General features: G+C 46.0%; 1 protein-coding gene across 1 annotated transcript in view; it reads left to right on the forward strand.

The window, feature by feature from the left end:
• Nucleotides 1–1,555: 1,555 nt before the first annotated feature.
• The window catches only part of KIAA0513 (KIAA0513 ortholog), a 32,236-nt gene continuing 10,223 nt past the window's right edge, over nt 1,556–23,568 (forward strand). The window contains exons 1-7 of the mRNA XM_007939141.1: nt 1,556–1,875; nt 8,022–8,121; nt 9,115–9,188; nt 14,523–14,593; nt 16,421–16,628; nt 19,566–19,606; nt 20,172–20,250. Coding sequence (XP_007937332.1) covers nt 1,556–1,875; nt 8,022–8,121; nt 9,115–9,188; nt 14,523–14,593; nt 16,421–16,628; nt 19,566–19,606; nt 20,172–20,250 — 893 coding nt within the window. The remainder of the gene's footprint in view (nt 1,876–8,021; nt 8,122–9,114; nt 9,189–14,522; nt 14,594–16,420; nt 16,629–19,565; nt 19,607–20,171; nt 20,251–23,568) is intronic.

Consider the following 23,568-nt stretch of genomic DNA (forward strand, 5'->3'; position numbering starts at 1 on the left):
AATAAAATAAAATAAAGTGAACCTTTTTCTAAGTGGTACAGTGTACACTGAATAGTATTGCATCAGATTTTTAGGATTTATTTGCTACTTTGTTATGTTAGAATTTCCTGCTCAATTTATCAAAGGGATTATAAATACTGTTGTGATGAGCATTTTGTTGTTTCCGAATATTTTGAGTTATTTTTTTCAGCTTAAATTCTAAGAATTTTAATTCCTGATCAGAGGAGATAAAAATAAGAATTAACAAATAGCTTTATAAAAATCTCACTTATCCCTGTTGCCAGCAATGTTTGAGAATCTCAGTTTCACCATAACCTCACCAGCATTGGGGTTATGATTGTAGATGTTATGGTATTTTAGTACCATATTATGACATTTATTGCTGTAGTTACATTTGGCTGTTAGTATGGGCTGATGAATTGTCTAAGCATTTAAGAATTATATTTACTCTTGTGTGCTTTGCCTGTTTGAATAGTTTGTGTATCTATTGTAGTAGAGACTTTGTGATTAGGTTTGTGTGAACTTTTAATATAATGTGGATATGATGCACCTCTTTGTCACATCACTACAGACACGTCCCTAGTCATGTTCCTATTAGGTGTGCTATTGAGGGAGGAGTTCCTGTCCTGTGGAGAGACTGAGAGTGTGCTTGCCTGGAGGACCTTAGAGATCTCCTCTAACCTGGACGTCCCAGACAGGGCAGCTGCTGACAGAGGGGGGCTGGGGCTGCCCATCTGGGCAGACCGCTCCTTCGCCTCCCACGCTCTGAGCAGGGATGCAGAGGTCGGGCCCAGTGCTTAGGTACCATCAGGGCGTTTGAGAAGAGTGCTGAGTAGGGGCAGACACAGGGCAACCTGGGCCGGTCCCGTCTCCAGTAGACAAACAATAAGCAGTGTGTGAAGGATGAGCTGGGAAGTGCAGGCACGAGTCCGGGCACGAGCTGTGGTGCCCGTGGTGTAGCAGAGCCGGTCCTTCCCAGTGTGCTTGATGACACCCATTCCAGGGACAGGGAGCACATGGGCAGGCCATCTTTGAGGGTTTTATTCCCACCCCAAGGATCGGCCTGTTTACTGGCTGGCAGATATCCTCAGTCTGTAGGCTACAGTGAAGAGCCAGTGAATGCCATCTTAAACTCTGTTGGCTTAGTTTGGAGAAATCCTAATAGTTGTTGCTGATTTTTCATTGACTTGACAAGCATGTATCAGGTGTGTGCTGCATCCCAAGTGTTTAACAGTAAAAGTGGACAGTAGGAAAATGACGCTGGCATAGAAGCCTGAATTCTGCAAGTTTGGAGAGCATTCTCTTTCCAGCTGGCCTGCTTTGTTGGTTGGTTAAGTCTGGGCTGTCATGTGAGGTGGTGAGCCTCCTGTGTTTGTGTTTATATTTCAGATGCCTTAGAGCTGTGTGACGCTGCTGCAGAGGGTTCATCCTTGCAGCTCCCGGGGCACTCACCTGTCCTTGCCGGTGCTCCAGCTGGCCTCTGGCTCCCATTGAAGCACCTGGGAAGCAAATCAGCAGCCTCCCCACCTGGCACCGCCAGCAGCCCAGTCACGCCATGGAGGCCCCGGAAGTGCCTGTGGGGTCGTTGATTGACTTTGGGACTGAGCCACCACCTTCTTCTCCCCTGGAGGCCCTGCCACCACAGCTACAGGACAGGGACAGCTCGCTGGGCGATGGTGCTTCAGAGAGCGAGACCACCGAGTCCGCGGACAGTGAGAACGACATGGACGAGTCACCCTCCCACCCATCCTGGGACCAGTACCGCCGTTCCTCCTCCAATGACTCCTTCTCATCCAATCAGAGTGCCACGGATGAAGAGGCCTTGGAACTCAGAGAGTTCATGTGCAGCTATGTGGAGAAGATCTTCTCCGGAGGGTAAGGACGGTGTGGATGGATGGATGGGCGGCAGACAGAGGCCTGCGCTCTGCTCTGGCTCTGTCCCTGACCGAGTTTCCCAGGGCTTCCACTCCTACCAGTTGATGATCCTCAGCCCCTGCTTCATGCAGAGTTTGGGGGATGAAAATACCAATGCTGGGTGCCACACCAGACCCAGTAAGTCAGAATCTTTAGGGGCAGCACAGCATCCCAAAACATAAAGGCTTCACAGGTGGTTGTGAAGTGCAGCTGGTGGTGGGAACCTCTGGGACGGACATCACAAGGCTTGGCAGCTCCAAGGCCTGTGCCAGCACCGTAGGTGAACTGTCAGTGTTGACTCCAAGTCTGTCTGTGTGTCACCTTCATTCTCATGGAACTGTTTCACCTGTCAGTGATACCTCTACTAGACATCAAGGGGGAGGGAGAAAAACCACCAACTTTATTATATTCGATGTTCTTTTCTCTTATTAACTAAGACTATATATACATACGAGTGTTAGAATCAACTTGATGACACGAAACAACAACAAATACATACTTAAGAGTCCCTGGATGGTGCAAACAATTAATGTGCTCACTGCTAACCGAAAGGTTGGAGATTCGAGCCTACCCAGAGGCACGTTGGAAGAAAGGCCTGGCAATCTACTTTTGAAGAACCAGCCATTGAAAACCCTGTGGAGCACAGTTCTGCTCTGACACATAGGGGTCACCATGAGTTGGGTTGACTCCACAGCACCTTGTGTGTGCATGAGTGTAAACTGTGTGTACTTACTACAAAACATAAAAGCATAAAGAATAAAAAAATAAAGTTCACTTCCAATCCCCAGAGCACTATTAAATTTTTATGTGTGTTACTCCAGAAGTTTGCCTGGCCTTCTGAAGTCAGATGTTTGAAGGAGTTGTCCCTGCTTGCTGTCACCTCTTTTCCCCCTCCTTCACTGCTCTGACCATGCCACTGAAGGCTCTCTTGCCTTGTTATTGCTAAACCCAAGGGCCACTTGTTTTGCTTCTGCAGCACTGGAGAGTTCAAGTTAGCTGCTTGTCGGCCCTCCTTGTTGGGAGTTTTAGTTGGCTGCTGTTGTTGTGGACTGCTGCTGAGTCGATTCCGACTGCTAGCGACCCCTTGGGACAGAGCAGATCTGTCATAGGGTCATTCGATTCCTGGTGACCCCGTGGGACAGAGAAGATCTGCCCCCTAGGGTCTCTAGGCTGTGATCTTTATGGGAGCAGATGGTCGGGTCTTTGTCTCAGGGAACCACTGAGTAGGTTCGAACCACTAACCTTTTGGTTAGCAGCTGAGTGATTAACCATTGCACACCAGGGCTCCTTTTAGTTAGCTAGGAAGCATAATCATGAGCTGAAATTAGATTTGGGGCAATATAAAGTATTATCAGGTTTCAGTTCCCATATTCTTCTTGACACTCATGGGCACATGACCTAAGCAGCTTCTTGGATGGAGAACCATCCTTGAACCCCTTAGTGGCCTTTCTTGTGTGGTTGTTGAAGGGGTAAAGTAAGGAGCTCTGTTTCTGCTGATGAATACCTTAACCAAGGGAGGTGGGCAATACAGAAACCAGATTCACTCAGGTGCTGAATGTCAGCTCCGGTGTTGATGTGTCACTCACAGTGGCATGTTCAAGGCTGAAGCCTGCACTGCTCAGATTGTCATCCCAGCAGCCCCCCTGGGAGCACCTTAGATGTGCAGGGTCTCGGGCCCCACCCAGACCCAGTGAGTCACAGCTTGTATTTTAATCAGGTCTCTAGACAATTTGTAAGCACATGGAAGGTTGAGAAGCCCTGGATCACAGGATAATTTTCCAGTTTCATTAAAACTAAGAATAACTTTTTTTTGCCCGTTCTCATGACCCAGAGAGTGCATTGCTTTCTGCTGTGACTCAGGTCCCTTGTTGTAAGCTGGTGGCAGTAGATTTCTGCCATTAGCAGGTGTGATAGAGTCTATCCTCAGTATTCCATGAGGCTAGAAGAGTGAATTGTTACGGGACAACCCAAATATTTGATTCTTCAAAACTGCATTTGTGTTTGACATTGTATACATTTTGGGGAGAAGTAGACAGGGCTTCCTAGTTACCTTTGCTTGACTAGCCCTGGAACCAGGTAGCTTTCTCTGAGTGCACATTTGCCATAAACCCCAGTCCAGGTTTGTGTCAGCCTGTCGGCAGTATGGACAACAGAGCCAGCTGTACTTTCAGGAGCAATCAGAAAATCATTGCAGGTGGCTGACAGGTTCCCATGCTTCATGTGATGTTGGTGTTTGGAGATCAATAAAACCAAGATATTTCCCCTCCACCTGAAATAAACAAAATTCGCACTAGCCATTTGATCTTCAGCCTCAGCTTCATTTTGAGTCTTTAAATCTGGGGACGAGTAAGTGCAAGTGGGTTGAAACCAGGTGCACCTTCTGCCCACTTGGTGATGGTGACCCCCATGGCTGAAGGTTTCCTGTTTCACCACTCTACCCAGAACAGGAGATGTGCAGAGAGCTAAGTAGTCTGGCTTCTCAGAAGTACAGAGGAAGAAGTCACCCCACCATCCTCCCCATGAGTCCGAGCTTTGTACAGGCACAGTCCTGCCACTGTCTCATCCTCACTGTGTGCTGCCAACATGAACAGATTCAGGCATTCTTGAAGCCACTGAGTGGTCCCCTGCTGACTTCAGTGTCAGGATGAGTGGAGTTTAATGAGCCGAAGAACAAAGCCTTCTTGCGGTGGTGGCACCCTCACCCGTGCTTGGGCCTTGTTGACAGGCAGGGGATGAGGGAGAAAAGAATGGGCTGTGGAGCCAGATAGCCGGATGGCACTCTGGCTCTCCACTCTGTAGCTGAGCGTGATTCGCAGAGCCAGACTCTGCATCTTAACACAGAACTCTGTTTCCACGTAAGTTTGCTGCCCGGGTGAGAGATGGGTGTGATTCCAAGTGTCTACATTTGGCTGGGGTCTGGGGTAATTCCTGTTGGTACCCTCTCTCTTCTCTTCCTCCAAAGCATTAAAAGAGAAAAGAGAGGGCACGACTCAAAATGAGAAGAAACGGCTATATCCATTAATAATCAGAATGTGGAATATGTGAAGTATGAATCTAGGAAAACTAGAAGTTGTAAAAAAAAAAAAAAATGCAATGGAATACATAAAGATCCCTAACCTAGGTGTTGGGAGCTCTGGTAGCATAGTGCCTAAGGCACTTGACTGCTCACCAGAAGGCTGGCGGTTCAAACCCACCAGCCACTCCTCAGAAGGAAGGTTGGGCAATCCTACTTCCGTAGTGATACTGCCTCGGAATCCCAAGGAGGGGTCGCTATGAGTCAGGGCCGACTCGACGGCAAACAACAACAACAACAACAACAACCTAGGTGTTAGTGAGCTGAAATGGACTGGTATTGGCTATTTTGACTCTGACAATCATATGTTTTACCATGCCGATAATGGCAAATTGAAGAGGAATGGTGGTGTGTTGATCATGAAAAAAGAACATTTCAAGATCTATCGTGAAGTACAATGCTGTCAGTGATAGGATAGCATCCATATGCCTGCAAGAAAGTCCAGTTAATAGGACTATTACTCAAATTTAAGCACCAACCACTAAAGCCAAAGATGAAGAAATTAAAGATTTTTATGAACTTATACAGTATGAAATTGACCAAACATGCAATCAAAATGTGTTGATAATTATTGGTGATTGCAAAGTGAAAGTTGGAAACAAAGAAGCATCAGTAGTTGGAAACTACAGCCTTGGTGATAGAAATGATACCAGAGATCACATGATAGAATTTTGCATGATCAACAGTTTATTCATTGCAAATGCCTTTTTACAACGACATAAATAAGACCTATACATGCAGATCTCACCAGATAGAATTCACAGCAATCAGATCAACTACATTTGTGGAAGGAGGCAATGGAGAAGTTCAATATTATCAGTCAGAACAACGCCAGGGCTTGACTATGAAACAGACCATAAATTGAATTGCTCATATGCAAATTTAAATTGAAGTTGAAGAAAATTAAAATAAGTCCACAAGAGCCAAAATATGAATATATCCCACCTGAATTTAGAGGCCATCTGAAAAATAGATTCGATGCATTGAACACCAGTGACTGAAGACCAGATGAGTTGTGTGATGATATCAAGGACATCATACATGAAGAAAGCAAAAGGCCATTAAAAAGACAGGAAAGAAAGAAAAGGCCAAAATGGTTGTCAGAAGAGACTGAAACTCGCTCTTGAATAGAGAGCCGCTAAAGCAAGTGGAAGAAATGATGAAGTAAAAGAGCTAAACAGAAGATTCCCAAGGGCAACTCCAGAAGGCAAAGTAACATATTACAATGAAATGTGCAGAGACCTGGCATTTGAAAATCAGAGGGAAGAACATGTTCAGTATTTCTCAAGCTGAAAGAACTGAAGGAAAAATCAAGCCTTGAGTTGCAATATTGAAGGATTCTATGGGCAAAATATTTAACAATGCAGAAAGCATCAAAAGAAGATGGAAGGAATACACTGAGTCACTGTAGCAAAAAGAATTGGTTGATGTTCACCTATTTTGGGAGGTAGCATATGATCAAGAGTTGATGATTTTGAAGGAAGAACTCCAAGTTGTACTGAAGGAATTGGCTTAAAACACACCTCCAGGAATTGACAGAATACCCACTGAGATGTTTCAATAAGCAGATGTGGCGCTGGAAGCACTCACTTGTTTATCTGAAATCTGAAAGACAGCTACCTGGCCAACTATCTGGAAAAGATCCATATTTTGTGCCCATTCCAAAGAAAAGTGATCCAACAGAATGTGGAAATTATTGAACAATATCGTTAATTTCACACGTAAGTAAAATTTTTCTGAAGATAATTTAAAAAATGGTTGCAGCAATATATTGACAGGGATCTGCCAGAAATTTGAGCCACATTCAGAAGAAGCCATGGAATAAAGGATATCATTGCTGATATCAGCTAGATCTTGGCTGAAAGCAAGGACTGTCAGAAAGATGTTTACCTGAGTTTTATTGACTATGCAAAGGCATTCAACTGTGTGGATCATAACAAATTATGGATAACATTGCAAAGAGTGGGAATTCCAGAACACTTAATTGTACTCATGCAGAACCGGTAAAGAGACCAAGAGGCCATCATTCAAACAGGACAAGGGGATAACTGCATGGTTTAAAATCAGGAAAGATATGTGTCAGGGTTGTATCCTTTTGCCATACTTAATCAATCTGTATGCTACATAAATAATCTGAGAAGCTAGACTATACGAAGAAGAACAGGGCATTAGGATCAGAGACTCATTACTAACCTGTGAGATGCAGATGACACAACCTTGCTTGCTGAAAATGAAGAGGACTTGAAGCACTTACTGATGAAGATCAGAGACTGCAGCCTTCCATATATGGGTTACAACTCAAAATAAAGAAAAGTCCTGACAACTGGACCAATAAGTAACAGCATGATAAATGGAGAAAAGATTGATGTTGTCAGGGATTTCATGTTACTTAGATCCACAATCAGTGCCCATGGAAACAGCAGTCAAGAAATCACAAGATGTATCGCACTGGGGAAATGTGCTGCAAAAGACCTCTTTAAAGTGTTAAAGAGCAAAGATGTCACTTTGAAGACTAAGGTGTACCTCACCCAAGCCATGGAATTTTCAGTTGCCTCATATGCATGTGAGAGCTGGACAACGAATAAAGAAGACTGCAGAAGAATTGATGCATTTGAATTGTGGAGTTGTCAAAGAATATTCAGTGTACCACAGACTGCCAGAAGAACGAACAAATCTTTGTTAGAAGTACAGCCAGAATGCTCCTTAGAAGCAAGAATAGCCAGACTTCGTCTCTTGTACTTTGAGCATGTTATTAAAAGCAACCAATACCTAGAGAAGAGTATCATACTTGGTAAAGTAGAGGGTCAGCGTAAAGGGGGAAGACCCTCGGTGAGATGGATCGACACAGTGGCTGTGACAGTGGACTCAAGCATAGCAACATTGTGAGGATAAGCAGGCAGTGTTTCGTTCTGTTGTGCACAGGGCCATAGGGTCGCTATGAGTCACACCCAACTTGATGGCACGTCACAACAGCAGTGAAAAAGCGTTAAAAAGTGTTTTTTTTTTTTTTTTTCCCCCTTTTGCTCTTTTCTAGGGAGGACTTGGACCAGGAGGAGAAAGCCAAGTTTGGGGAGTATTGCAGCGGCGAGAATGGGAAAGGCCGGGAGTGGTTTGCCCGATACGTGAGTGCCCAGGTGAGGGGACAGTGAGGCAGGAGGAGAGGGCGTTCCCTCACAAGGACTAGGCAATAGGAAACAACTCCCTGTCTCCTTAATTGACCTTGTAATTCTACTCTGGAGAAAACAGTCCAGGGAAATGACTTGAGAGAAAAAGGTATAAAATTTACCCAGAGATGCTGTGAAAAGGACTGTGGAGACGAGTGGGGAATGGAACTGGCTCACCTGGGTGCCAGACTGTCAAAAGGTGAGTGAGCAGGTGGTGGTCTGTCAGCTGATGACAGATGATGACATCTTTGCTCTTTAACACTTTAAAGAGGTCTTTTGCAGTACATTTTCCCAGTACAATATGTCTTGTGATTTTTTGTGATGACCAGGAAATCACTGTTTTAAAGGCAACTATGTGGACTTTGTCCATCCATATCTTTATTAAGTAACCCACAATATTCTATTTCTACAAAAGATAATATATCCGAGACAGCTAATAGCCACGCAGAGGAGTTGTGTACTAACCAAGTGCTGAAGATAGTCCACTTGGGTAAATCTCTTTTTCTGTAAGGTAGCATACGTTCTTGTTTTTAATTAAAATATTTCTCACAAACATAAGTCATTCTTCATAGAAAAATGAGAAAATGGAGACAAGCGTAAAGGAAGAGACAAACCCGCCATCCAGGACTGGCCAGCGTTGTCAGCTTCCGTTTCATCCCTCGTGCTTTTCTAAGTGCAGGAGTGAAGGGAGTTTCCACTGGTTAAAGTGCTGTGCAGATGACCCAGGAGCACGGCTGCTCACATCTGCCGAGTGACTGCACTGTCAGTGTGCCAAGGTGCCTGCAGCCCTGGCGGAAGGGGGCAGTGGCTTTCTGTAGAGAATGCGACAGAATGTGGCTGTCCAGGCCTTTGTCCTAGTTGTGCTCAGAGAGGGTCAGAGTGCTGAGCACACAATGCCAACCCCGCCGAGCTCAGCATGGCCCTCCCGCCGTCCCTGGTGACCGTCTGTCCTCTTTCTGACAGCGCTGCAACTCCAAGTGCGTCTCAGAGCCGACCTTCTACCGCCTGGTGCAGTCGTTTGCGGTGGTGTTGTTTGAGTAAGTATTTCTTTACAGCTTTCCCTGCCCTGTAATAGCGTGGTTGTAAGATTCACACTAGTCCCTGGCAGGCAGCTGCTCCAATGTGTCATCATCGACCTCTGGGACCAGGGTTCCAAGGAGGCAGAATTGGCAGCCTTTACCCAACAGTGAGAACAGGGGGCTGCGCAGCTGGGCGCAGTAGATTCTGCCAGGCTCAGCCCTCAGGGACAGGCAGTGATTACTGCGCTTACCCTGGGCCCTTCCAGCTGGGATCTGAGCTGTTCTTGACTTCCTGTTGTGAAAGACTCAAACTAGGTAACCACCCACCCCACCAGCAGATAAATAAAACCATGTAATCTGACCACATCAGACACCCTGTGAGTATGAATTAGGCACCGCTGGAGCCTTTTCTCGCACAAAGTGCTGTTCGGCAGTGTGGGGTGGTGCAGAGTCGTGGGGCTGCCAGCCAAGCTTGCACCGTCGCTGCTCCTGCGCTATCCTCGTGACCGCCTGTGGATCAGACTGTTGGGATCCAAAGAGTTTTCATCAGCTGATTGGTGGAAGGAGATCACCGGCCTTCCTTGCTAGTCCATCTCAGTCTGGAAGCTCTGCTGAAACTGTTGAGCAGTGCAGCACCATGCAGGCCTCCACGGACAGATGGATCGTGGCTGTGCATGGGTGCCTTGACCAGGGATGGAACCCAGGCCTCCCACATGAAAAGCAGGATCTCTGCCACCAAGCCACCACTGTCCCTTCCATCTTGAAAGAGCCCTCCAAAGCTGTGCTGTGTAGCTGGGAGCTCAGCTGTGAGATTAGAGACCAGGACACAGGACTGACAAACTCCCTTCTCCTCTAACATCCCACCACTTTCTAGGATGACCATCCTAGGCCTTGAGTCAGAGTCAGAGTTGGTGACATGACTTCCAACATATGGAACAGAAGGGATGCTTCTCCGCCTCCACCCTGGCCATACCTGGAGGAAGCTGAGAAGTAGCAGTAATATTCTCGAGTCTCAGCCCAGCAGGTAGAGCAGGATAGGGGCTCTTGTGGGAAGAAAGGAGAGGGGCTCTGTTGGGACAGCAGCTTGGGTTCCACCCACCTGCCCTCTTGTCCCAAAGTGTCTGGGTGCCCCCCTTTGCTTCCCTGTGTCACGGGACCATGTTGTCTTTCCAGGCCTGGACAACTATCCCCTGGTATTTCTTCCCCTTCTTCTCTCTAGAGAAACTGCTGCTTTCTTGGATCTCAGTTGTCCTGTGTCTTCATGTCTCCTTATCTTTCTCTAGTCCGCCTTGAACATGGGTCTAAAACCAAAAAACCAAACTCACTGCTGTTGAGTTGCTTCCAACTCATAGTGACCCCTCCTTGGTTTTCCGAGGCGGTATCTATATGGAAGTAGATTGCCCAGTCTTCCTCCCGAGGAGTGTCTAGTGGGTTTGAACCACCAGCCTTTTGGTTAGCAGTCAGATGCCTTAGGTACTATGTCACTAGAACATGGGTCTAAATGGAGGGAAAAGACCAAAAGAGAGGAGGCTCCCTATTTTTCCTGCAGTTGCTCAGAGTGTTCAAAGCCCAGGATATGCTTCCCATTGGGGAATCAGGGACTCAGAGCCAGCCAGGATGGAGGGACAAGAAACCGTCCACTAACAGCAGTGGTAGGTCCTCTCGTCCTCAGCCTGAAGCACTTTGGGAACTATTTTAAAAGACACTCCCACGTTGTTTTGGATTAAACATTTTTGCCTGCATTTTAAACACCTCAATTTCCAAACATTTGTATCTATAGAAATTTTCATGAACTCATATTTTGCATCATTTGCACCTGTCCCACAGGCCAATATACTTAACCAATTTTCAATTTTTCCTTCAAGAAACAAAACTGAGAGGAAAAATTCAGTTAAGGTTCTGAGCCCACCAAAACAAAAAGTTCCCATTACTTAGTTTGTGAATGTATGTATTTTTGTAGGTTTGGGGGCGGGGAACCAAACCATTCTAATATTTAAAAGCTATTCAATTGGCATAACATACTATACAAAACACTGTTTCACCTCCTACTTTGGCGAGTAACCACTGGGATCTTAAAAGCTAGCAAGCTGCCATCTAGATGCAACGATGGGTTTCTCCTCGTCCAGAGCAAAGAAGAATGAAGAAAACCAAAATTCATGGAAACAATTAGTCCTAGCGACTGGTACACCATCCAATCTACAGCCTATACGACTATGAGACCAGAAGAACTAGATGGTGCCCGGCTACCACTATCACCCACTTGGAAGGGGATCTATGTAGGAGATCCTTGATAGAACAATGTGGAACAAAACTCAAAATCATTTGGAGAAAAAAAAAAGAGGGGGGGACCAGGCTTGCTGGTCCGATAGATCCTGGTGGAACCACTGAGACTATGGCCCCTAGCTGCCCTTCAGGTCTGGAATTGAACCCATATCTGTGGTTTCCAGCCAAACAAAAGACAGGCATATGAGTGGAACATTTACCTCAAGTAGATACACTCCTTGGAGAGAGCAGTCATGGGAGAAAGAAGGGCTGCTTATGCATAGGGAGACAGCTCAGGGGGCAGGAGTGCATGGCGGGATGGACACTGGGAAGAGGTAACTATGGGGAGAAAGTGGGAGGGGAGCTGATGTATTGTGGTAAACTGTGGTCATTGTCATGAGACAAAGTGTATGTGAACTGCTGTATGGAAAGTGAATTTGCTCTGTAAATCTTCACCCAAATCACAATTAAAAAAAAAAAAAAGCTATTGATTTTTAACATACATGAGTTTTATAATTTTTAGTGTATGAGTGTTTTTAGTTTTTACCACTATTCAGTCTTTTATAGTTTTATTAGTAGTTTAGTTCTTTACGTTATTAGTTTTTTAAAAATATAAAAACAATGTGATAAATAAAAATGGCCCATACTCCTACTGTCTGGGTAATTTCTGTTGATTTTTTTTCTTTTACTATTTGTCCAAGGTTGAAAACTAAACAGGAAAGGAAAGTGTAAAAGGGAAAAGTAAAGACAGGGCCATGAGCTGTAGCATGAAAAGGAAAGCCTCTTTCATTGCCCACCCTCTCACTTTTGGCTCATCTCCTCAAGGGTGACTCCCGTTAACCACAAACAGACCAGCGAGTGCGGGATTCTCTTATTCACTGTCATTGGGTTCTCTGTCACTGCCAACACTGAGCTAGCAAAACCTAGCCAGCCTGGTTTGACCTTGGCTGGGAGTGTGTGCGTAGGGTGAGGTGCACATTTTGCGGTTATGAGCATGCCCACAGATGACGGAAGAGCTCTGCGAGCATTGACTGTGGGGTTTTATCAGTAAATTTTACTGAGTAGGCAAGTTTTCAAACCGAATCTATGGATAGTGAGGGTGGACTGCGCGTATGTTTTTCCACAGAAGGCATCCTGTTCGGTTCTGCATTTTTCATGGCTGTGTGCTATTCTGATACACACATGGGCTGTAATTCAGTCTGTTGATTGTTCCTCCTCATTTTCTTTTTTCACTAGCAGTGCTACAGTAGATGTCATCGTGGCCTTTACAACTGTGGTCATTAAATTGTAGTGGAGAAAGACCTTTTTAAACTTTCTCCCTATTTTTGGTTTGCTAAGTCGAATGAATCTATCTGTATATCATAAAATACTAAATATAACACTGTACATTTGTAGAAAACATTTCAATATAAACATGTTTATTTTATCTCATAATTTCATTGGCTTTTACAAGTGGCATAGTGTGGGTTGGCATTTCTATCCCCAGCTTTGTACTACATCTACTCCTCACTTACAAGCTATCTTGCTGTCCAGCATTTTGCATTTATAACAATAGGAAACAGTCTACTGACTGTTTTACACATTAATGATGTGCATGTGGCTGTGATGAATGCCCCAGGACAAGGCAAGAGTAACACCGACTGTGTCGGATGAGGTTATGTGCCAGAGGGGCTGGGCCGTGGTTCTCCATGGTTTGGGAGATATGTAATGATATAATCTGGCAGTTATGTTACGATGTGGTCAGCCTCCATTTTGTTATCTGATGTGGTCAGCCTCCGTTTTTACATAATGCCAATTTTTGCATCACAACCTGGTGTTTGCAGCCTAACCATGTTGATAAGTGAGGAGTGGGTGTATAATGCAGTGGTTCTCGAAGTGTGGTCCCGGGAGCAGCAGCAGCATCAGAAGGGAGATGGGAGGAGAAATACTGATTCTCAGGTCACAGCCCAGACCTCCAGAATCAGAGGTTTCTCCAGGGGATCCAGATGTTGCTCATATCCGAGAGCACCAATGTGAAATTTATCATGTTATTCACTATTCATTCTTGGGAGGTGATGGGGGGCCTCTGGCCTGGTGCCATTGGCAATGGACCGAGACTTGAGCCCAGGCTTCTAGTCCTGTCTCTGCCCTGTGTTGTGTTTCCTGGGCCTTAGCCTTTCCACCTTTAAAATGAAAGAGGGCATGGAAACAGAAGATGAAGCTCCTACCTGCCCAGAATCAGACCCAGGTCCTAGTGTCATAGGAAAGCAAAGGCCTCACCCCATCATGAGGAGCCAGTGGTCACGACAGGCTGAAGCGGGAAAGCCAGAGGCTGATCGATACCCAAGGAGACAGTGAGAACCGCTTCTCCAAAATGCCTGTCTCCCCGAGCTGGGGAAGGGCTAGGGTTTAAAGGGAGTTGAGCTGAGGGGTGGGGGCCTTGGGGAATGCTGATTGTGTTTTCTTCCTGTTGTGGGATGGGTGGCAGTTGTCTTGTGTCCTCCCGGCTCCTCTTCCAGTCAGTGACAGGAGACCGTCCCTGGTCAGGAGAGGTGTTCCTCATGCCTGCCTGGAGAGATTAGCTCCACAGGAGGGGAGAGTGTGGGAGTGGCCCCTCAGGCCTCTCGCTCCACCAGGGACCTCTCCGTTTCTCCTATATCTTGGTTGCTTCAAGGCTCGGTGTCTTCTCTCTCAGGGTCATCTTGTTACAGGCTGTGGTTCTCAGCTGAAACTAGCCGTGGTGGGGTGGTCTATGGTTCAAAGAATACGCAATTGGGAATAGCACATCTAAAGAACTCTGCCTCCGTAGAAAGGGTCTGGCTATTCTGTTTACTTGAAGAAAGTGATAAGGGAAGGAAAAACAAGTTAGTCACTATGATTAAAGTCTGCTTTCGTGATGCCTGCTAGCCTGTGAAAGTTTTATAGTTTTCAGCCTTCTACACCTGTCCATGTCTGTGAGCAATTCACTGACTGGACTAAGGGAGATTGTTTTTGCGGCCTCTTGGGAGTGAAGCACTAATTCACACAAGTATATGAAACATTTTGTTAATTCACAGTGAGGGTATTGGGTGGAGCAGTTTGTTAACCAGCCAGCCTTGCTCCTCATTTCAGGTGTCACCAGATGGATGACTTTGGGCCCGCCAAGAACCTCATGACCATGTGTTTCACCTACTATCACCTCGGTAAGAGTGGGGCTTGTTTTTTTGTGGAGTGCTAGCTTTGACGCATGAGGTTTGCCAACTTACAGTGTGGGGGCAACTGAAGCTTCCCTCTTGATTAAAGGCAATGCCTGTGAACTTCTAGAGCACAAAGGAAGTGGGTATCAGGGAGGGCATGAGCAAAGAGTAAAGCCCCTAAAATGGAAGGAGAAGACGGTCCATTTGTGGGTTGAGGACTCCGTGGTACAAAGGAAATCACCAAGCTCTTAAGAAATGAGAACATCACCACATTAGGCAGGACCTTTGATGCAGGAGGCAGGAGTTGCTGGGTGTGATGATGCCAGTTTTATGTTTTAGCCAAAGACAGCACATGGGTGGCTGTGCAGGGAGGTGGAGAGAAGCAGGTGGGCTCTTAGGCTGGGAAGAGTTCTCAGATTTGTGCTGACGAGGCCCTTGCTAACAGGGCAGGCTTTTCTTTATGCTGAGGCTGTGAAATCTCCTTTGCTCATCCCCAGAATCTTCTGGCACATTAGAGCTTGAGGACTTTCTATCCCCAACTTTGTACTACAAAGTTGTGCAAACCCATGACATGACCCATGTGCCTGCTCCCATGGTGAATCTCCTTCGCTCTGCAAGTCAGCTTCACCCTCTTCTCACCACCAGCAGCCCATCCTCTCCACACCCTCAGCTGTGCAGGCTGCAGCCACCAGACTGCCCCAGCTGTGCCACTGACAGGCAGGTCATTCATGCTGCAGCACTCATAGGCTGCCTTTGGGTTGGGGGGAACCCCAGTATGAACTGTGGCTCCTGGATCTCTGAGAACTACTTGACTGCTTGCCTGAGAAGGGTCTGTGCACAGAACAGCTTCCACTAGTAGAGATCACTTGTCACCTTGATCCACACAGGGCGCCTTGACCCTTAGAGGGTGCCTCGACCCATAGGTCCCATCCAAACCCATTGGCATCAAGTAGATTTCAACTCTTAGTAACCAAGTAGGACAGAGTAGAACTGCCCCGTTGGATTTCAAAGGCTATAATCTTTACAGGAGGAGCTCTGGTAGCATAGTGCCTAAGGCACTTGACTGCTAACCAGAAGGCTGGTGGTTCAAACCCACCAGCCACTCTTTGGAAGGAGGGTTGGGCAATCTACTTCCGTAGTGATACCGCCTCAGAAACCCAAGGAGGGGTTGCTATGAGTCACGTCTGACTCGATGGCACATAACAACAACAACAATCTTTACAGGAACAGACTGCCACATCTTTCTCCCACAGAGTGGCTGGTGGGTTCAAACCGCTGACCTATCAGCAACCAACCACTTAACCACCGCACTACCAGGGTTCCTGTAGGTGCCATGTGCTACCCCAAGAAAGGGACATCCCTTGTGCTGCCTTCGCACATGCTCTCCCTTCTGCCCAGAATGCCGTCCTCTCGCCATCTTCTCACCTCCAGTGTCCTGTTTCCTGGCCAGTCCAGGGGCTGTCTGGCTTGCTCCTATCTTCTGATGACACCGGATTTCCATTACAACACAGAGTGCTGTTTCTTTCACGCTGCAGCTACTTGTGCACTTTCCTCAACTCCCCACCAGACCTTGTGCTGCTGTAGGCCTGGGTCCTTGCCTGGTTCTCTTCTCCCTCATGGTACCTGGCTGACCTCTTTGTATCCAGTAAGTGCTTCATGACTGCTCTTAGAAAAGGAGGGAGCCCCCAGCCTTCATGCCTTTCCTATGCAGCCAGTGAGTCTCTGGCTTCCTACTGGCTTGTGCAGTGGGATCCAGGAAGGAGACATACTAACAAGCGATTCTGTTTGCCACCTGTTTCTCCTGTGCACATATAGTACCCTCTCTTTCTCAAGGTAAGCCACACCTGCTTCCCTCAGAATCCAAGGAGAAGCCTGCAGGGAGCATAGACTCGTACCTGAAATCTGCCAATAGCTGGTTGGCGGAGAAGAAGGACATTGCTGAGCGGCTCCTAAAGAACACCTCAGCAAAGACTGAGAATGTGAAGGGCTTCTTTGGGGGCCTGGAAACCAAGCTGAAGGGGCCCCTGGTGAAGAGAAACGAGTAAGTATTGCCTGTATGTGTCTCTGACTTGGGGAGGGGGCATCACGTAGGTGTAACACACAGAGGTCAGGTTAAAGTCAAGCATGGGGAATGACAAGGACACCACCAGAGGTGGGGAACCTGTCCCTTTCCCACCAGTGCTTGGTGAGTGACAAAGAGGATGCTGGAGAGGGGGGTGAATCTGTCCCTCTCTGCACTTGCATGTGGTAAATGAAAGGAGGGCACTGGAGTGAGGGGAGAATCTGTCCCTTTCTGCAGTCTCTGGACTGTGCAAGGTCAACTATTAAAACAAGTCCAAGAGAGCCAAAATATGATCTAGAATATATCCCTCCTGAATTTAGAGATCATCTAAAGAATAGATTTGATGCATTGAACAACAACGACTGAAAACCAGAAGAATTGTGAGAGGATATCAAGAACATTATCCATGAAGAAAGCAAGAGATCACTACAGAGATGAGAAAAGAAGAGAAGACCAAAATGGATGACAGAAGAGACTCTGAAACTTGCCCTTGAGCGGAGAGCAGCTAAAGCAAATGGAAGAAATGACAAGATAACAGAGCTGAACAGAAGATTTCAAAGAGCAGCTCGAGCAGACAAAACCAATTACTACAATGAAATGTGCAAAGACCTGGAGTTTGAGAACCAAGAGGGAAGAACACGCTCAGCATTTCTCAAGCTGAAAGAACTGAAGAAAAAATTTAAGCCTCAAGTTGAGAGATTCTATGGGCAAAATATTGAATGATGCAGGAAACATCAAGAGAAGATGGCAGGAATGCACAGAATCACTGTACCAAAAAGAACTGGTCAATCTTCATCCATTTCAGGAAGTGGCATATGATCTAGAACCAATGGTACTGAAGGAGGAAGTTGAGGCTGCAATGAGAGAATTGGCAAAAAACAAGGCTCCGGGAATTGACAGAATATCCATTGAGATGTTTCAACAAACAGATGCCCCACTGGAGGCACTCACTCGGCTATGCCAAGAAATTTGGAAGACAGCTACCTGGCCAACTGACTGGAAGAGATCCATATTTGTACCCATTCCAAAGAAAGGTGATCCCATAGAATGTGGAAATTATAGCACAATATCATCAATATTGCACACAAGTGTGATCTTACTGAAGATAATTCAGAAGCGTTTGCAGCAGTATATTGACAGAGAACTTCCAGAGGTGCAAGCTGGATTCAGAAGAGGACGTGGAACAAAGGATATCATAGCTGTTGTCAGATGGATCTTGGCTCAAGGCAAAGAATACCAGAAAGATGTTTACTTGTGTTTTATTGACTATGCAAAGGCATTTGATTGTCTGGATCATGACAAATTATGGATAACATTGAGAAGAATGGGAGGTCCCGAACATTTGATTGTACTCACGAGGAACCTGTACCTTGACCAGGGCTGTTGTTCAAACGGAACAAGAGAACACTATATGGTTTAAAATCAAGAAGGGAGTGTGTCAGGGTTGTATCCTTTCCCCACAGTTATTCAATCTATATGCTGAGCAAATAATCCGAGAAGCTGGGCTGTATAAAGAAAAACGTGGTATCAGGATTGGAGGAAGAATCATTAACAACCTGAGATACGCAGACGATACAACTTTGCTTGCTGAAAGTGAGGATGACTTGAGGCACTTACTGATGAAGGTTGAAGAATACAGTCTGCAGTGTGGATTACATCTCAATATAAAGAAAACAAAAATCCTCACAACTGGACCAATGAGCAGCATCATGATAAATGGAAAGAAGATTGAAGTCGTCAAAGAATTCATGTTGCTTGGTTCTACACTCGATGCCAATGGAAGCAGCAGTCAGGACATTAGATGGCGTGTAGCACTGGGAAGGTCAACCGCGAAGGAACTGTTTCAAGTGCTGAGGAGCAAGGATGTCTCCTTGAGGACTGAGGTGCACCTGACACAAGCCATGATATTTCCAGTTGCCTCTTATGCATGTGAGAGCTGGACAATGAATAAGGAAGACTGAAGAAGAGTTGATGCTTTTGAGTTGTGGTGCTGGCAAAGAATGCTGAAAGTACCATGGACTGCTAACAGAACCAACAGATCTGTTCTGGAGGAAGTGCACCCGAAATGCTCCTTGGAAGCAAGAATGGCCAGACTTCGTCTCACCTACTTTGGTCATGTTGTCAGAAGGGACCATTCCCTGGAGAAGGATGTCATGCTTGGTAACGTGGAGGGTCGACGAAAGAGGGGAAGGCCTTCAGTGAGATGAATTGACACAGTGACTGTGATGATGGGCTCAAGTATAGCAGGGATCTTGGAGCTGGCACGAGATCAGGCAGTGTTCCGTTCTGCTGTGCATGGGGTCGCTATGAGTCGGAAACGACTCGACGGCACCTAACAACAACAATGGTGACATTTTGGCTTATGCCTCCTCTGAGGTGTACAGTATGGATTCAGAGAAAATGGCAGAAGGAAGCCTAAATACCTTAAAGACATGATCCTGAGTGAAATAAGCTAGACACAAAAAGACAAATAGTGTGATTCCACTTACATGGAGTGTCCAAAAGAGGTGAATGCACAGAGATCAAAGTAGATTAGGGGAGAGGGAAATGGGGAGTTATTGCTTGGGGGCCCTGATTTTCTGTTCTAGTTGATGAAAAAATTGAAAATGTATAGCAGTCATGGTTGCACAACATGGTGAGTGTCATTAAAGTCACTGAATTGTACACGTAACAAAGATTAAAATGCTCCCCAAAAAGGCTAAATATCATGTCTGCTCAAATTCTACACTCTGGCCATTGACAGGTGTCAACATTAATCTAGGACAGATTTTTCAGAGAAAACTACATTAAATTTACACATGGCCTATAAGACATGCTATCTCAGAAACGTAAACTGTTCCCTTGGACTTAAGAAAATGTGGTTTGAGCTCATTGGTGTGGGTTAGGCCTGTCATTGCTACGGTTTCTCTCCCTCAGGGAAGATGACGACAAACCCAAGGAGAAGCAGCAGAAGATGGGTAAGTGGGTCTTCACTTACAGATGCCTCCTCCGTGTTCTTGGGGTCCAAAGAGGAGGGGCCTTTGCCGTTCTCTATAGATGACTTGGCAACCACAGCAGAGCCCTCCTTGGTCTTTCTAACCGAGGTCCTCACGGGGCTCTAACCAGCCCACCGTTAAATAGCAGTTGAACCCAAGTCGTGAGTGCCTTTGGGCTTCGCTGTCCTCTGTGGCATGAGGGTGTTGCTTCAGCTGATCCCTGAGTTACTTTCTAGCTCCGGTGGTCTGTATTTGCTCTGTATTTCCATTGAAGAGCCACTTTTCTAGTCAAGCCTTACTGGGGTGGGAGGTCAGACATGCCACAGACCTAACTTGGTCCTAATAAGAAGTCCCTATGAACAGTTGGTGAGCAGCAGCATCCTGTGAGGCAGAGAAGCTGTGTGGATTGCTTCAGATCTTGTTTCATATTATGACCTTTGCTTCGACTGGTAGAAGAAGACATGGCTGCTGGGAGGCTCTGGTGGTGGGCTTTGTTAACGTGCGTGTGCACATCAGAGCCCCTCAGTCTCTTTCCCTCATCCCACAGTGACCGTGTGTGGTCCGGAAGAGGAGAAGAAGGGGGAGAAGATCTACTTGTACACACACCTGAAGCAGCAGCCCATTTGGTAAGCCCTGGCCAGGAGCTGCTCCATCCCTATCTCACCTGTAGGGCAGCAACCGGCTTCCCTTCAGGATCATTTCCTAGCTCTTCTGTTTCCATAAAAATGAAAGTTATTCACACCCACTAGAATGGTTAAGAATAGATGGACGATGACAGGTGTTGATGAGGAGGTGAGAAAGTGGAACTTTCTTACATTGCTGGTGGGATTGCAAAATGGTGCAGCTGCTGTGGAAAACAGTCTGGCAGTTCCTTAAAAGACTAAACAAAGTTACCATATGACCCAGAAATTTTACTCCTAGGTATATATCCAAGAGAAATGAAAACATACATCCACACAAAAACTTGTACAAGAATATTCATAGCAGCATTATTCACAATAGCCTAAAACAGGAACAACCAAAGTATCCATCAACTGATGAATGAAAAAACTATGTATATTCCTATAATGGAACATTATTTGGCCATAAAAAGGAATAAGTTCTGATGCATGCTACAACTCGGTAAATCTTGAAACATTATGTGAGTGAAATAAGCCAGACACCAAAGGCCATGTATTGTATGATTCTATTGATAAGAGATATCAAGAACAGCAAAACCATAGAGACAGAAAGCAGATTAGCAGTTGCCAGGGGGTGGAGGCAGGGGATCGAAGAGTTATAGCTAATGAGAACAGAGTTTTCTTTTGGGGTGATGAGAATGTTCTGGAATTAGCGATAATGGTCATATAATATTGTTAAGGTACTCAAAACCACTGAATTGTATACTTCAAAAGGGTGAATTTTATGGTATATGACCCAGTATTATGTAAGTCAGTATTATGAGAAATTATAATTGTGTCCCCCTAAAATATGTGTGGCCCTAGGGGATGGCCTCAGGCCTCAGGCAGCTACCTGTCACACCCAAGGTTGGCGGTTCAAACCCACCAGCTGCTCCCCACCAGGTAGCCGGGCCACCTCTTAGGGAGCTCTGGTAGTGTAGTGCCTAAGGCACTTGACTGCTAACCAGAAGGCTGGCAGTTCAAACCCACAGGCCACTCCTTGGAAGGAAGATGGGGCAATCTACTTCCATAGTGATACTGCTACAGAAACCCAAGGAGGGGTCGCTATAAGTCGGGTCCAATTTATCAGCTCATTAATAACAACAATAACAACATATGTGTTGTAAATCCTAACCTCTATGCCTTTGGCTATAATCCCATTTGGGAATGGGTTATCTTTGTTATGTTAATGAGACAGGATTAATTTAGGGTGTGTCTTGAGTCCATCTTTTTTGAGATATAAAAGAGAATAAACAAGCGAGAGAAGCAGGGACAGAGGGAGATTGATTCTAAGCCACAGGAAGATCTCCTAGGAGCAGCAGCTCAGCGGAGACAAAGACCTTCCTCCAGAGCCAACGGGAAGAGAAGGCCTTCCCCGGGAGATGGCGCTCTAGCCTCCTAAACTGTGAGAAAGTAAATTTCTGTTTGTAAAAGCCATCACCTGTGCTATTTCTGTTACAATGTTGTTGTTGTTGTTATGTGCCGTCGAGTCAGCCCTGACTCATAGCGACCCCTCCTTGGGTTTCCAAGGCAGTATCACTACGGAAGTAGGATTGCCCCAACCTTCCTTCGAGGAGTGGCTGGTGGGTTTGAACCGCCAGCCTTCTGGTTAGCAGTCAAGTGCCTTAGCCACTATGCTACCAGAGCTCCCTCTGTTACAATAGCACTAGAGAACTAAGATAGAATTTGGTACTGGCAGAGTGGGGTCCTGTTCTAACAAATACCTACAATACGGAATAATTGGTAATGAGTGGAGGCTGAAAGAATTTTAGTAGCATAGTGCCTAAAGCACTTGACTGCTCACCAGAAGGCTGGTGGTTCAAACCCACCAGCCACTCCTTGGAAGGAAGGTTGGGCAATCTACGTCTGTAGTGATATCGCCTCAGAAACCCAAGGAGGGGTTACTGTCAGTTGGATCCAACTTGATGGCAGTAGGTTTAATAGAAAAAGCCTACATTGCCTTGAAGAGACTGTTGGTTGAATTATTGATGTCAGTGGCAATTCTGGTGAGGGCTCAGGAGGAAGTGAGGACAGCTATAGAGAAAGTGTCTCTCCCCTTAGGGAATATGTGTGGTGCCAGAATGCTGCTAGAAATGTGGATGTTAAATGTGCTCCATGTGAGACTTTAAAAGAAAATGATGAACATGTGATTGAACAATGGAAGAAAGGTAATACTTTTCACGCAGTGGCACAGAACTTACCGGAATTATGTTAAATGCTTAGTGGAAGGGAGAAGTTTTAAGTGATGAACTTGAATATCTGGCTGAGGAGATTTCTGAGCAAGATCTTAAAAGGGGCGTGTGGTTTCTCCTTGCCTTTTAGAGTAAAATGTGAGAGGGAAGACAGGGACTTAAAACTGAAATGTGCAAAATGAAAATGGAACTTAAAGATTTGGAAAATTCCATTGTACAAAGTAAGGACGCATGTCCTGGATCACCAAGGATGTGGCTACACATCTTTTGTTATAGAGATTAAGCTTGTAGATCTCACCAAATATCACAGCAGAAAACCCATCAGCTTAGACTGAAGGGGACAGGAAAAGAATGAAAGGAAAGAACACTGTCTGTTGGATTTCTACAGGCAGGAAACAGGCCAAAGGAGCTATTTCTGTTTTCCTCTGAGAAAAGAAGAGAACCTTCCCTGGAGAAACTCAGAGATCAGCAGAGCTCTGATCAGGAAGGAGCCTAGGAAACAGGGTCTTCTCGGTTTCAAAGGGTGGCACCACAGCTTCCTAGGTTTCAAAGAGTCTTTCGCCAACTCAGTTTTGGGGTTTGGGGCTTCCCTTAAGGTGTGCCAAGGGGATGAGGCTGTTATGCAGAGCTGAGGACGTAGGGCTACCATGCCCAAGGGGCAGAAGAATGGAGCCTGCCGGGGCGGAGTGAATGAGTTCACCATTCAGATGGACTAGGAGAATGGGGCTACTGAAGCCAGGGGAGCAGAGTTACCTTCCCCAGGGACTTGGAAGGCAGAGCTGAAGCCCAGGGCCAAGGCGCCTCCACCCAGAATCCAGAGGCTGTGACTAACATCTAGAGTCTTGAGGGTGGGGCCACTGCCTAGATGGTCCCAAAGACAAGAGTACTGTTTTCAAGCCTTGAGAACTAATGTAAACTGTTCTGCTGGGCTTGGGGCCTGCTTGGTGCCTGCCATCCTTCTCTCCTTCCAAGTTCTCCCATTTGTGATGGAAACGTCGACCTTGTGCCAGTTCCACCATTGTACTCTGGAAGCAGATAACTTGTATTTAGATTTCACAGGTTCATAGATGAAGAGGAATTTTGCCCCAGGATG

Source organism: Orycteropus afer, unplaced genomic scaffold (genome assembly GCF_000298275.1).
Source record: "Orycteropus afer afer isolate SDZICR_OR568_19922 unplaced genomic scaffold, OryAfe1.0 scaffold00057, whole genome shotgun sequence".
Lineage (NCBI taxonomy): Eukaryota > Metazoa > Chordata > Mammalia > Tubulidentata > Orycteropodidae > Orycteropus > Orycteropus afer.